At 36.0% G+C, this 14,857-nt stretch overlaps 1 protein-coding gene across 1 annotated transcript in view; it reads right to left on the reverse strand.

Annotated features, from left to right (window-relative positions):
• Window positions 1-14,857, reverse strand: part of LOC125230862 (potassium voltage-gated channel protein Shaw-like) — a 465,585-nt gene that overhangs the window by 212,244 nt on the left and 238,484 nt on the right. The window contains exon 7 of the mRNA XM_048136115.1: window positions 5,409-5,419. Within this exon, the coding sequence (XP_047992072.1) occupies window positions 5,409-5,419 (11 nt within the window). The remainder of the gene's footprint in view (window positions 1-5,408; window positions 5,420-14,857) is intronic.

Below are 14,857 nucleotides of genomic sequence, written 5' to 3' on the forward strand. Positions count from 1 at the left end.
AAGTGTTACTGTCGGGTGACAATTTGCACTATTGTAAAATAGGCCAATATCACAAATTTTACTGGTCTTTACAGCGCAATTGAGTAGAGTAACATCTTACACCATTACATACTCGTAGCCACAGTCCAGGTTCATCCCTAAAACTACATACATACATACAATCACGCCTGTATCCCTTAAAGGGGTAGGCAGAACACACGAAACTACTAAAGCTTCAGTGCCACTTGGCAAATAAGGGGCTGAAAGAAAACGAAACTGTGACAAAACTATATTTTTATAAATACCTATTCCTAAATTGTACAAGTGATGGTGAACTTTAACACATCTGGATCAAGCGATTGCGTTCCCATACTAAAAAAAATACTACGAGAAATGATAAATGTGTGGCGTCGTTGATTTGACTTAAATGCTTCGTCTAGTTGTTAAGATAGTCTGTGTTTGTACAGAAACACATAGACCTTCTGGTTACGAACGAGTATTATTACAAGGATAGTGAAAAATCTTCTCACACGGACAGTAAAACTGTACCTTATGCTCTTGTTATAAAGAATGAGAGTACAAAATCTTTGTCACTAGATCTACCTTTGGTTCATAAGGAAAATGACACGCGTTTGGGAAAGCTGTGTCAGAAATAAGCAGTGTTACGTTAGATAGTCATTGGCAGAATCTTTTGTACCAATGAGTTTCGGGGGAGATATAGTTTTTTATATTATTCAACGGTGTGTATGTGTATATTGTGTATGTCGGAAATCCGTACTAATATTATAAATGGGAAGAGTGTGTGTGTCTTGTTTGTTTGTCCGTCTTTCACGGCAAAACGGAGCGACGAATTGACGTGATTTTTTAAGTGGAGATAGTTGAAGGGTTGGAGAGTGACATAGGCTACTTTTTGTCTCTTTCTAACGCGAGCCAAGCCGCGGGCAAAAGCAAGTTGCTTTTATTTTGAACCTTCCGTAAAAAGACTTATTTGAAATTAATTTAATTGATAGACACTAAACATTCTTACGAGTCCTATATTACACCCATCCTCAAAGCGGACTGTGCACCTGCAGCTCATCTGCATGGTATTTTGGGTTTACACAATCGGCAATAAAAGCTATGTAACTAATGTATAAAATAGGCCCTTGAAGCATCGGCAATGATCTTGTCATTAAGTGACACTAATACTAATGTAAATGTCTGTATATAATTGGACAGTGTTATGGAATAAGCGATCAAGCGACAGTTAGTTGAAATCGAGAAAATGAGCTAGAAAGATTTGAAATTTGAATCAGTTGTTGTAAGTTCATTTATAAAGTAAAAAAGTTAATTTTGACATTGAACCTATAAAAGTGTTCATAATTTAAATAGATAAAAAAAATAACACCATACCTATTCAAGTTTCGAAGTTATTAACGTTTTTCCGCTTGATTCTTTATTGAACTAATACTGGGATGAGGTTAATTTATTTCGTCGTAGCGTACTATGAGACATATTTTGTCGCTTGATTCTTTAATGCAAATTGTTAGAGGTAAAGTGAATACTGGAATAAAATAAAATTCCATATATTTGAGTAAATAGTGCTATTGTAAATAAATCAACAACAATGTTTTCCTCCACAATGATTAGGACTAATCCGTCTAACAATTTAGTTTTGTTCTCCAATCAACTTTTTTTAATAAATGTCAAAAAAATCAGCATATATGGCAAAATTGGCATTGTAACTAATAATAATTCATTAGTACTAGCCAGGATTACACACATAAGATATTATGATATAACAAAACCTCTTGATACTTAGTTCTCATTAAGCGAAATATCCTGCAATTTCAAATATGTAACAACGAATTAAACGACACTATTAGGGCGGTTAAATCGATATTGCGTTTATAAATCATCAAAACTTTAAACCAAAACGAATTAATAACATCTTTATGGCGTTTAACTCGATTTTGCGATTTAGAATATACGCTTATTATAATTTGTAAAAGTAAATTTGGCGTTCAATTCGTTTTTACGTAACGACTTAGTACACAGGGCCATACAAATTTTAACGTGTCGCTTGATTCTACCCCTTAAAATAAGGCTGTAAGCATGATTTTTCAACAAAGAAATAGTCAATACTATAGATTATCACATTTATATCCGAACTGCATTCATAACTTTTTTTTCGGATTTTGGCGCTTAGTTCGCTATTCCATAACACCGTCCAATTATCAGTGATCGGAACTATGGAAGTAAAACTTTAACAAAACCTAGCATAAATTTAAAATAAAACCAAGATTATTATTTTCAGATCAATGTTAAATTTGATTCTATACCGGAATCCAAGATTTTCAATACATTACTACAAGGATATTAATATTTTCATGGCTGTAAGCACTCCATGTCAACTTAGCAAGTTTTGTTAAAGTTTTACTGCCATAGTTCCGATTACTGGTAATTATTCATTTTTACGTAGAAAAGACATAACAATAGGCCCTCCGACCTGTTTTTCTCACCCTCCTACAAAAAATACGCGTGTACGTGTAGCCACAGTAAATGAATCTAATATTGTTCTTTCCGTTGACAGCCGAAGCCAATTTCATGCGTTTTATACCAAGATCCCTAAAAACTATTCGACAAGGCTCAATATTCTCACCTGTAAGAACAATGGAGTCGAACTTAATAAAAACCAATACAATTTTGAACTTTCGAACAAACGAAAATTGATTAACTTAGTTTAAGAACTACGATTAGGGCATTTTCGAGAGAACAATCATCATAAAAAATTCTAAGGTAGGTAAATTTTATGTTTTTCCTACTCAGAATCACGAGCCCTTTCGACCTAGGACAAAAAAACAAGAGACAAAAAGTGGTCCCAAAATTTTCTAGTATTTTCCATACTTTCCACTTAGTAATCGCTGTACAACAAAGTGTTTGAAAAATGGTAACGAGGTGGAAAAAATAAAATTTGGACGCTTTTTTCCGCCTAGTAGGATGAAAATGGCTCGTAATTCTGAGTAGGAAAAACATGAAATTTACCTATTTTAGAATCTTTTTCGCGAAAATGCCCATTTGTTTTAGACAAATCATTTTAGCTAGGTAAATTATGTTAAGCAGTTCAGTATGTATTTAGCAACTCGGAGTCTATGACCAGCCACAAACGACCCATGCTGCAATCATGGCACCATGTACAGGTCGTTCTAATCACTCTAACATTTCATCCAGTTTGGTCAAAATTTATTGCACAAAGTGGGCGCTAGATGGATGAAATCAACTCTTGTTTCCAATGAAACTTTGAACAGAGTTGATCAAGGTCATCATGATCATCATCATTTCAGCCATTAATCGTCCACTGCTGAGCATAAGCCTCCCTTAGTGTACGCCACTTATCCCAGTCCTGGGCTAATCTCATCCAGAAGTGCCCCGCTGTTTTTCAAATGTCGTCCGCCCAACGAGCCAACGGATGCCAGGCGCTTCTTACATCCGATAGCGGCCACCATTCGGTCAACATATTGGTCCACCTGCCATGACTGCCTACATGCCCCGCCCAATTCCATTTGAGTTCGGAAATGACATCACCCACGTCCCGAAACTTGGTGCGGCGTCGGATCTCGACATTCCTCACTCGATCTTGAAGCTTAATGTCGAGCATGGTGCGCTCCATCGCTCTTTGTGCTACCCGTATCTTAAGCACAGCCTTTTTAGTGAGCGTCCATGTCTCGGCACCGTATGTCATGGTGGGCAGGACACACTGATTAAAGAGACGAGTCTTAAGGCATTGAGGAACATTATTCGACTTAGGGTAGGTAGCCCGAAGTGGCCTCCGGAGGTAGTGCTCTGCACTGCAGACTGGTGCTGGTGGTACTGTAGACGAAAAGCGCAAGTGTTCCTGCAGCCCACCGCTACAGCACAATGGCGGCAGATGTGGGGGTCGTTTAGTGGGTAGACTTGAGGCCTCATTAGCCCTTAACAAAGAGTCCCAAATAACCTTTTGGGTCCGTCCCCGCACCCAAGCCGGGTGTGTACTGTGTAATGATTGGTATACATTTTTTTGGTATAGTTACATTTGATATAACAACATTTGGTATACATTTAAAGGATATAATCACTCATTAGACATAATTAACATTTGGTATAACAACAAAATATCTACTTTTATTTTTTATAATCATTATTTCGTATAACACTTATTTATAAGAACTGTTATATGGTATAATTATTTATTGATATAAGACTAGTATATTATAACTAGCAAACAGTATAAAACATTTCACGCATTAATTTTATTCTTTTTTGAAGGGATTACAGTTCTACCCTAACTTAACCTACTTTTCTGATAGCAGTACATATGTTTAAGGGTCACAGTTCTAACCTAACCTAACCTATTTTTCTGGTAGCAGCTCGTTGTGTGTAGGAGTCACAGTTCTAACCTAATCTACTTTTCTGGTTAATTATGAATCTAATTTATTGTTAATTCTTTTTTTATTCTAACCGTGCTTTAGAAGGAATTAGTGTTATACAATTTAAGTATTATCGGAAATAAGCATTATACTCAAAAAATGTTATAATAAATGTTATTCGAAAAAATGAGCATTATATTAAATAAGAATTATACAATTTATTATTATACTATTTGTTGTTATATGATTCAATAATTATATCAAAGTTATATTGATCGTTACGCACCCACCCAAGTCGTATGCGTAATTGCATTTTTTCCCCCCCTAAAAAAAAGGTAACCCGAAGTAGGATTTTAATCGAAATAACGACATTTTGAATATTTAAGCGTAAAGGTCTTCAAGTCCAACATAATATAAACTAGGCACAATCTGACTAGCCATAGGAATACCACTGAAGGAAACGAGTTTATGCCCCACAGTAACAAACGACACTGTCAGGACACATCAGAAATAAATCCCTAAATTTATGGTGATGTTCGCAGTAAAGATAAAGAACGTACTCATGGTAAGATCCTGATGTCAACTCAACTTATGTTTCAATTAAGAATAAGAATAAGAAAACATTTATTGACACACAAATAAAAATTGAACATTTACACAAAAATATTAAAAAATAAAATAGACAACTAGCATGCATGTCAAAAGGAACGGGCTCAGCATGTTATGCTGCGCAGCCATTTTGTTACAAATTGACGGCGCAACGCTGATTTTCAGTCCGTCCCCTTTTCTGAACCTCATTAACAACTATGCGGTGTAGGTATGTATTTAACACGAACAGTATTGATTCAATGTTTTACTGAGAATGGTATGTTTTTCGCGCTGGAAAAGTGCTAGAAGCCTAGCGGTAAGTACATGCGACTTTCGTTCCGGAGGTCACGGGTTCGAACCCCGGCCCGCACCAAAGAGTTTTTCGGAATTTATGTGCGAAATGTCATTTGATATTTGCCAGTCGCTTTTTGGTGAAAGAAAACATCGTGAGGAAACCGGACTAATTTCAATAAGGCTTAGTTACCCTTCGGGTTGGAAGGTCAGATGGCAGTCGCTTTCGTAGAACTAGTACCTACGCCAAATCTTGGGATTAGTTGTCAAAGCGGACCCCAGGCCCCCATGAGCCGTGGCAAATACCGGAATAACGCAAGGAGGATGATGATAAGTGAAATGTCACATATCTAATATAATATCTGGCAATAAATAATAAATTACTTATGTAACTGATTCCCAATAACTCACTTATAGAAGTATACTTTTACTAAACCACATCATTCAATAAAAATACTGACAAATCTTACAGTTGCTCAAGTTTTTGTTAGATTATCGATAGTATAGTTCATATTTCACAAAAATTTATGGACTATTACCACAGATCGCTAACCGCCAGAGGGTGCATAAGAAAACTGGCCTTTATTTTGTATTTTTGCTCAGTTAAGGAATACTGAATTATGAGGAAAGGTATATGCGTAAATAAAAAAAAATACTCTAATGACTTAGCTTTATCATTAATTTGCGTCATTTTAATATTATGAAAGCCATTATTTATCTCATCCGTAGCATATTCAATTCAATTCAAAAATTTTATTTCAGGTAAAACCCATAGTAAAAGAATACATATATATATATTAAAAGAATACATATATATATTTAATATGAAGTGAGACAAACACCCTGTGGCATAGGATATGACTGATGGTCTACCTGCACTGAAGCTTACAAATTTCGTACCTAAACATAAATTCTAGTAGTAGGAGTAGTAGTAGTAGTAGTAGTAGTAAAACACTTTATTGTACCAGAAAATAATACAACACCAAGAAAATAGTTATTTGTTATACAAGGGGGCAAAGTTGTATTTTAACGCCGAGTGTGGAATTGAAAAACGAGCAAGTGAAAGAATTCTATAGTTGAGCCACGAGCGAAGCGAGTGGTTCGAGAATAGAATCCTGAACTTGCGAGTTTTTTAACACACGAGAAATAAAATACATTCGCACCCGAGTGTAACACAAAACTTTTCCCCTCACTATAGCGAGGAAGCTACAACGCAAAAAAATGCGTTTATCACTGCTTCCAGTAATTCCACAGGTGGTAAATCATCTTAATTACTAGATTCACCTACTTTTATCAATTTTAAAGCAGTTAATTTGACTTTATTCAAGGTCAAATTACTTTACCCACTAGTGGATAAAATGCGTTTTTACCCGCTGGTATTAAAGGACAAAACACGTGTTTCCGAGCTAGTGAGGAGAAAAAAAGCTTATCATTAGTACAAAGGCATACCTCGGACACTGGCGCTTAAATATATGAAAGAGGCGCGTTCCTAGCACACAGTCTAAGCTCGTGTAGGTGAACGCGTACTATGCTTGTATGAGTGAAATGTGACAGGTCGACTGGTCGCGTTTTTGACAAGCGGTAACTGAGAGGGGGTGGGCGGCACTTTTAGCGGGGAGCGGGAGTGGCCATACTATACGATAGTACTCTTTATTATACTGTGACAAGGGCGAACTTATCCCTCTAAGGGATCTCTTCCAGTAAACCTTTAAGTAATTCTCTTTTAATCATTTAACTGGGTGTAGTCCGATATGTAAGAAAAAGAAGGCTCATTTCACCGAAGTCTGATAAATAAAATAAACTTTCGTATTACTTCGTACCACGCGGTGACACAGACACGGCGCGTTGAGAATATTTAAGTGGTTAAAAGGTTAACACGTGCAACTTAGAATTCAAATTTTAAACGGTTAATAGGTTATACACCGGTGAATTTCTCGATCAGTACACTATGATTTGGTAAGTATAAGTACCAAGTCATCTTGGGTTTTTGGTATTTATGTTTTTATTAATGCAGTATTTACGATGTGGTAGTCTTTAAGTGTTCTAGATAGCAAAAAGGTCGTCTGGCGTTTGATAAATTGTTTACAATCCGCTTGGAAAGGAACATGACTAATAGTTCCAAAACCAGTACTAAAAGCAAATGGCTTTGATAATAAATATGTTTCTGTTTTTCTCCGTAAACAACAGACGTAACTTTTGAGAGTTAAGGGTAAACACACTGGATATGACATACACACATACAATCACGCCTGTATTCCATAAAGGGGCAGGCAGAGTACATGAAATTACTCTGGTTTCAGTTCCATTTTTGACAAATAAGGGGTTGAAAGTGGTAAGAGCTTGCGATTTTCAATCCGGAGGTTAATTCCTTCCTATCAGAATAATTCCCGAAAAGTTTGTACATTTGGATCACGTCTCCGATTTTGATAAAATTGGTAGGCTGATTGAGTCCATGATGCTGAGTAATATCTACTAGTCAAATGTACAAACTTTTTTGGGATTGCTGATCAATGCCATTTCCGGGCTTAATAGCATATGACTTATATTGATCGGGATATAGACCGTGACTAAATCCGTGATCATGATGTGCTACTACGTCGAAATATCGGAAGCTCGGAAAAAAATCAAAAAGGTAATCACGGCCTATATCCCGGTCAATAAAATGTAATCAAAATATCCGTGAATCATTAAAAATTTAATAGCATACCGTCCCCTTACTGCAAATACCGACTATGTGCAAAAAAGTGATTTTGAGATAATGCGATTTTAATGTTTGAAGGTACGATTTCATATGAAAACATGAAAAAAATTACTATTTGTATACAGCATTCTACAGCCCGTATTGTGTTGTTTAATACTTAATCGTAAACAATATCCAGGCTTGATTTGATTGCCGATAAAACTACGATTTAAAAAAAATAGTAGCAAACTTAGTTGGTTTTTCCTGTAGAAATAAAAATTTGTATATTTCTCTTATTAATACATATAAAGCAGTGTTTCCCTTTGATTAAGCTTTGCTTTTAATACACTTTACTTATGATTTGCAAAAAAAGAAAAAATATACAAAAGTTTTGAACTTATTTCAAAATATATTAAATATTCTCAATGACATAGGCGGTTTTAGTTGCAGGAAATATAGCTGCTCTAATTTTATGTTACAAAACTTCACTTATCATTGTTAATTTAACTGGTACATTTGTAATAAAAAGTTTTTTAACATTACTAACCATTAATAATACTTTATTTATGGTTTTGAAGAGTTATTCTCAAAAAAAAAATTTTGAAAAAATCCTCTTCAACCGGTTTTAGGAGATTTTTCACAAAATAATTTAACCGATTTCAGTAAAATTTAACAAGAAGTAACGCAATAGCATTCCCTTGAAATCACAAAAAGAATTTTACAAATCGGTTAATGCGTTTTTGGGTAATAGCATAATATGCATAGGTACTTACTACATACTAGTTCACTGTCTCAGCAATCCGAAGTCCGCCATAATTTATGTTCGAAATTTCACTATCTACACTGTTACATTTAGTATAGGTAAATAGTTTTTGTACGCTCAATAACCTGAAGTAATAGTTTATTTAAAGTTTTGTAGTATTTACGCCAATGTCACTAAAATGTAGGCGTAGATGAGGTAATAAGTAAGAAAAAGTAATGTGTAACGGTAATTACATAGGTTTCTGGGGCGATTTAAAGCAATCATGTTTGCAATATTCTTACGCCCCCAATTACACGCAGTGTTTTTCATCACACTTGCAATAAAAAGATAAAAAAGTATTTATGGTAGTCCAAAATACAAATTTAAACACTCTTTTGGGAAAAAGTTTTTTCTTTTACTCCTGATACGCCTTCGTGCGATTGCACACTTACTGCGCAAGAGTGATAAAAAGTTATTAAACAACATCTTCATCGCTGGTGGAATTCGATACAAACACGTCCGTAATACGGCTGACAATGCTAGACTAACTAGGTATTAAGTGATTGGAAGCACTCATGGTACTATTTAGTTACGATACCTTTGTCAAAAAGTCTGCGTAAGTCCATTTTCTTGAACGCAGAGATAGCTAGTTGTTTATCGAGCTTTAGACCGAGATAGAAATATGATATGATACATTAAGAGGTTTGAGGTGGTTCTACTGAACTGGAGTTTAATTTGTGGCGTTGATTTTCTTGCCTTGTGCTACGTCCAGATCTCGACATGAACTTAAGCCTAGTGCCCACTAAGCTCGCCGAGTCGAATCTCATTAATTCGCCTTCTGCATTTCTTATGAAACTACGTCCATTAGCGACGCGTCGAATCGGATTCATCGTTCATTGTAAATGTATGCAGGGCTCGATTCGACGTGCCTCGACTCCACCTAAGTGTCCTCAAGACTTTATTCAGCCTTTGTGACAGAGATTTAATACCTAAAGGGTACCATGAGTGGTTTCAACCACTTAATACTGCAGTTGGTGAAGTGGTACACAGTTGTGACATCTGAAGTCTACTCGTACCGTAGGTATGCTAGTAAGTAAAGTAAAGTAAAGTTTATTCATTGTTAACTGTGTACATAAGATGGTATGATATACAGGAAATACAGTATCAACAGTGCCCATTTCGAGCGTACAATATTCTTAAAAACTACTGACTATATTAGCTTACTGGCTAACTTATAATTATTACCCGGTATATTTCAGAAAAAACTCATTTAGGTTGTAGAACATCGTATGAAAAACGAAGCTTTATTTAAGACAAACAATGGGTTATAATTATGTATAAAGAAGAGAAATATGCAAACATTTATTTCTACAGGAAAAACCAACTAAGTAGGTATTCGACTGTTTCATTAAATCGTATTTGATCGTCAACTAAATACATTCTGAATATATATACGACAAAGTAGTAAACAAAAAAATATAGGGTTTAAAATGCCATACACATAACGTAAATTTCTTCATGTTTTCATATAAAACGTGCCTTCAAACTTTCAAACCGCATTATCTCAAAATCGCCTATTTACACATAGTCGGTATTTGCAGTAATAGACCGTTATCCTTTCCTTCGTCACATCACATGCAAAACCAATTATAGTCCCTATACAACTTTTTGGTAGAATGAAATTGCTGATGTTTGTAAACAAACATCTTCTGGAAAAACATCTTAAAGACATTTGGTGTATTTAGCCTGGCTTAAAATAAAGAATTTTGTTGATAGTTTTATTTGCAAAAATCAAATATGTACACATTAAACTTTTTTGTAGAACATAAGATGGCTACTTTAACAAAATGTTTAAATGCAAAAAAACACTATACACCATTAAAAGGTTCTACTTGGCGGATAAAGCATAAAAGTTTATATTAAATATTCATATTACATTCTGGCAGTTTATAATGCAACAAATTGACCATTAAGTAACTTTATGCGGAAGCTATCTTTTGAATGCAGCGTCGTATCAATACATGGGTTTTAACATATTGTAGCCCTTGAAAACCTTATTCTATAGGTGCTAAAAACTCGATTTCGTCAAAAAGTCACTTAGTCGGTATTTGCATTAATGGGACGATACTATAAAATAAAATAAAAAAATAAATATTATAGGACATTCTTACACAGATTGACTGAGGCCCACGGTAAGCTCAAGAAGGCTTGTGTTGTGGGTACTCAGACAACGATATATATAATATATAGATACTTATATACATAGAAAACATCCATGACTCAGGAACAAATATCTGTGCTCATCACACAAATAAATGCCCTTACCGGGATTCGAACTCGGGACCGCGGCGCAGCAGGCAGGGTCACTACCGACTGCGCCAGACCGGTCGTCAAATATAAATCGACTGGTCGTTAAATATGATTAATAAATCCATAGTTACTAATGGGGAAGCGTGTGTCTGTTTGTCCGTCTTTCACGGCAAAACGGAGCGAATGTAAGTAGAGATAGTTGAAGGGGTGGCGAGTGACATAGGCTACTTTTGTCTCTTTCCAACCCCCCACTTCCCTAAAATCGGGGATGGAAATTTGTATTGAGCATTCTGCAATTTTTGAATTGAATGCGTTGGGAAAAAGCTAGTGTTAAAATAAAGTAACCTCCCGTAGGCAAGATGTATTATTTATTTTTAACAAGCAGAAACGTCTGCTAACCGTCCGGCGCGGCTTCCGTAGCTCAATTGGTTAAGAGCCTTGCACGGATTGCAAATGATGCGGGTTCAAGTCCCGCCGGAAGCGTAAATTTTTCCATTTTTTCCTTTAATATAAAAATAATATAAAGATGTATTATTATGCATGCAGTGCAATGTAGTCTTTAAATGTTATATTAACTAGAACGCGCCGTAATGCAACTTTGCAAGTTTAATGCCAAAATTACACCCAATCCATTTATCTCTACTCAGGAGCACCCGAAAATTGAAATTCAAAATTAATCTGTTCACACTTCCTTAGTTCCTCTACGTGTCTTAATGTGTGGATAATGTAAATTGTCAAAGTTGTGAGCAAATTGGAGTAATGTTTTAGCTTGTTCCTCAACTTTGATCTAAGCTTTGCCATAAGTTATGTTAAAGTAGATACTAATTTCAGCAATTACACAGATTTTCTTGCTAGATTATGCTCAGTGTTTTTAATTTTTAAACTGGATTTGATCGCGTATGTATATTTAGTTTTTGACATTACTTTTTACGCGTTATCTCATTGGTTTTAGAGAACAGTAAAACTCACCCTACATGATTAAATCGCGCGATTATTTCAAAATACTAGCCATAGTCCATACTAATTATTATAAAATTTATGAATGGGAGTGTGTGCGTGTGTGTGTGTGTGTATTTTTGTTTGTCCGTCTTTCACTTTATTTGGGTATCCTGTTCTCCCTAGGAAGTCACACAAAGTGACATGAGATTGTGAAAATTGCTTCATGTCAAAACGGAGCGACGAATTGACGTAATTTTTAAGCGGAGATATTTGAAGGAATGGAGAGTGAAATAAGCTACTATGTGTCTCTTTCTAAGCCCCTACTTTCCTAAAATGGGGGGTGGACGTTTTTATGAAGCTTTCCGCAATTTTCGAATTAAACGCGAGCGAAGCCGCAAAAGCTAGTTTTATATTAAAGCTTTTTATATTAAAGGAAAAAATGGAAAAATTTACGCTTCCGGCGGGACTTGAACCCGCACCATTTTTGCAATCCGTGCAATGCTCTTACCAATTGAGCTACGGAAGCCACGCCGGACTTCGCAAATCTTTCCATGCCTTTCCTTATGTACACACAGTTACTGTCAACGAGCGTTTAACGCGAGTGTGTTTGCATTACGTTGCGGGCCGAATGAATTTGTATGGATAAAAAAAATATTTCAATTTTAAGTAAAAGTTATCTAATTCCATTTTTTATGTCCTATACTCACCGCCGTTAAGAGGTTCGCCCGTATTAGGTTTACACCCTGTATAATAGCACCTTATCGCCTTATAAATGGTACACATAAACACCAAATCAAGTTAAAAACTTGTAACTTGTAACGCGGCTACTTGAGAATTCCAAACTTTCATTTTGAAACTTAGCACAATGGCTACTGGATGAAATGGGACTTGCTTAATTAATTATTAATTAGTACGAAACAAAGGTTTCATCTTACAAAGCCTTGACTAGTAATTTAATTCTTTGCTAAATGGAGGCAAGTAGTAAATCAATTCCAGGTTTTGTTATTTAATTTGATTTAAATTAGGTTTTTAGGGTTTACATACTTTACTACTTTAAAATTAAGAAAAAGTTATGTCTTCTTATTCTTAGGGTCTCCCCAAATTCCTATATCGTCGCCGAATCGGATTTCGGCGATCAAAAATCGCTCTTTAAGACGCTACAGGAGCGAAAATGATAAAACGGACAGGAGCCCTTCTTTCAATTTGAGAATTTTAGTGAAATATACTACTTAGTACTTATATTGACCGGGATATAGACCGTGATTACCTTTTTGATTTTTGTCGAGCGAGAAAGAAATCAAAAAGGTAATCACGGTCTATATCCCGGTCAATATAAGTCTAATGAAAATAACCGTGAATCATTCAAAACTCTAAAATATACTTGTGTTATTAACTAGATTTATCGAAACAGATTGTCCATTCAGAACTACTCCGTTAAAAGATATTGCGAAAAAATCTTTAAAATCGAGGTTCCGAGGTTTTCTTCTTCAAAACTTAATCAATCGTAACGAAATTTGGGAATCTGAATAACAATGAAATAATCTGTGTCGGACCGTTTAGTTTTTTGGCGAATTGTTACCTACCAATCTTGAGTATCACACCTTTTTTGCGCCATAATGAAAAAGGCCGTTTTCGGAAATTTTAGATAGGCTCTAACGTCTTTAGAAATAAAGATATCAAAAAAATTAAAACGGTCCGACGCGGATAAAAATAATAACAATCTTTGTTGAAAAAATCATTGCTCTATCTTCAAAAACCAGGGAGGAAATAGTCGAGAGCGTTTGTATGGAGAATTGACCCATCCTGTATCGTCTTAATATGAACATACGTAGCGAACGGCTGCGTTCAGCGACAATGACGCATAAGCGTCTTCGTCTTTAATTCCGCGTCGATAGGGTTGGGGAAAACCTTGTCGTCTAAAATTATCTACTTAGTAAACAATAATTTTAAACTAAAGAAAATATAGAAAATCTCCCATGAGCCGTGGCAAATGCCGGGATAACGCAAGGAGGATAATGATGACAACCATGTGTTGCTGTTTTCAATGTTTGTTTTATTTTAATACCACGTCGGTGGCAAACAAGCATACGGTCCGCTTGATGGAAAGCGGTCACCATAACCTTAGGACGCCTGCAACTCAAACAGTGTCACATGCGCGTTGCCACCCCATTAGAAACTTGTACACTCCCTTTTGTTGTGTTAAGTACACAGCAAAAAGGAGTGTACGAGTTCTAAGGAGTTTTCGGGTTGCCGACGACTCAAAGGACAATAGATGGAACAAGTTAGTTCCGTCCGTAAGTCCTCCCGTCATCAGCTCACCGCACCCTCGTTGAGCTCTGGCAGCCTTACTCACCGACAGGAACACAACACTGTGAGTAGGGTCTAGTGCTATTTGGCTGCGGTCTTCTGTAAGGCGGAGGTACCTACTACCCCAGAAATGGAAATGTGCGAAATTTTGCTGGCAAAAAAAAGTTGATTCACCCAAATGGGCCATTTTTTTTTCAAAGTTGTTCACCCCACTTTTTTTTTAGATTTGGAAATTTTTATGTGTTTTCCACTCAGAATTGCGAGCTCTTTCAATCCTAATAGGAGAAAAAAAGTGTCCCAACCCAAGGTTTTTTCCCATTCCGTTACCATTTTGTATAGCGGTAACGAATGGAAGGTTTGAAAAAATGTATGGATATCTTGGGACATTTTTTTTTTCTCCTATCAGGATCGAAAGAGCTCTCGATTCCGAGTATTAATTGCGTAAAAATACCCATGTTACAAAAAAAGTGGCGTGGACATAACATAACATACAATGACGCCTGTATCCCATGAAGGGGTAGGCAGAGCACATGAAACTACTCAAGTTTCAGTGCCACTCTTGGCAAATAAGGGGTTGAAAGAAAACGAAACTGTGACATTGCAGTGACAGGTTGCCAGCCTCTCGCCTACGCCACA

Source organism: Leguminivora glycinivorella, chromosome 11, assembly GCF_023078275.1.
Source record: "Leguminivora glycinivorella isolate SPB_JAAS2020 chromosome 11, LegGlyc_1.1, whole genome shotgun sequence".
NCBI lineage: Eukaryota > Metazoa > Arthropoda > Insecta > Lepidoptera > Tortricidae > Leguminivora > Leguminivora glycinivorella.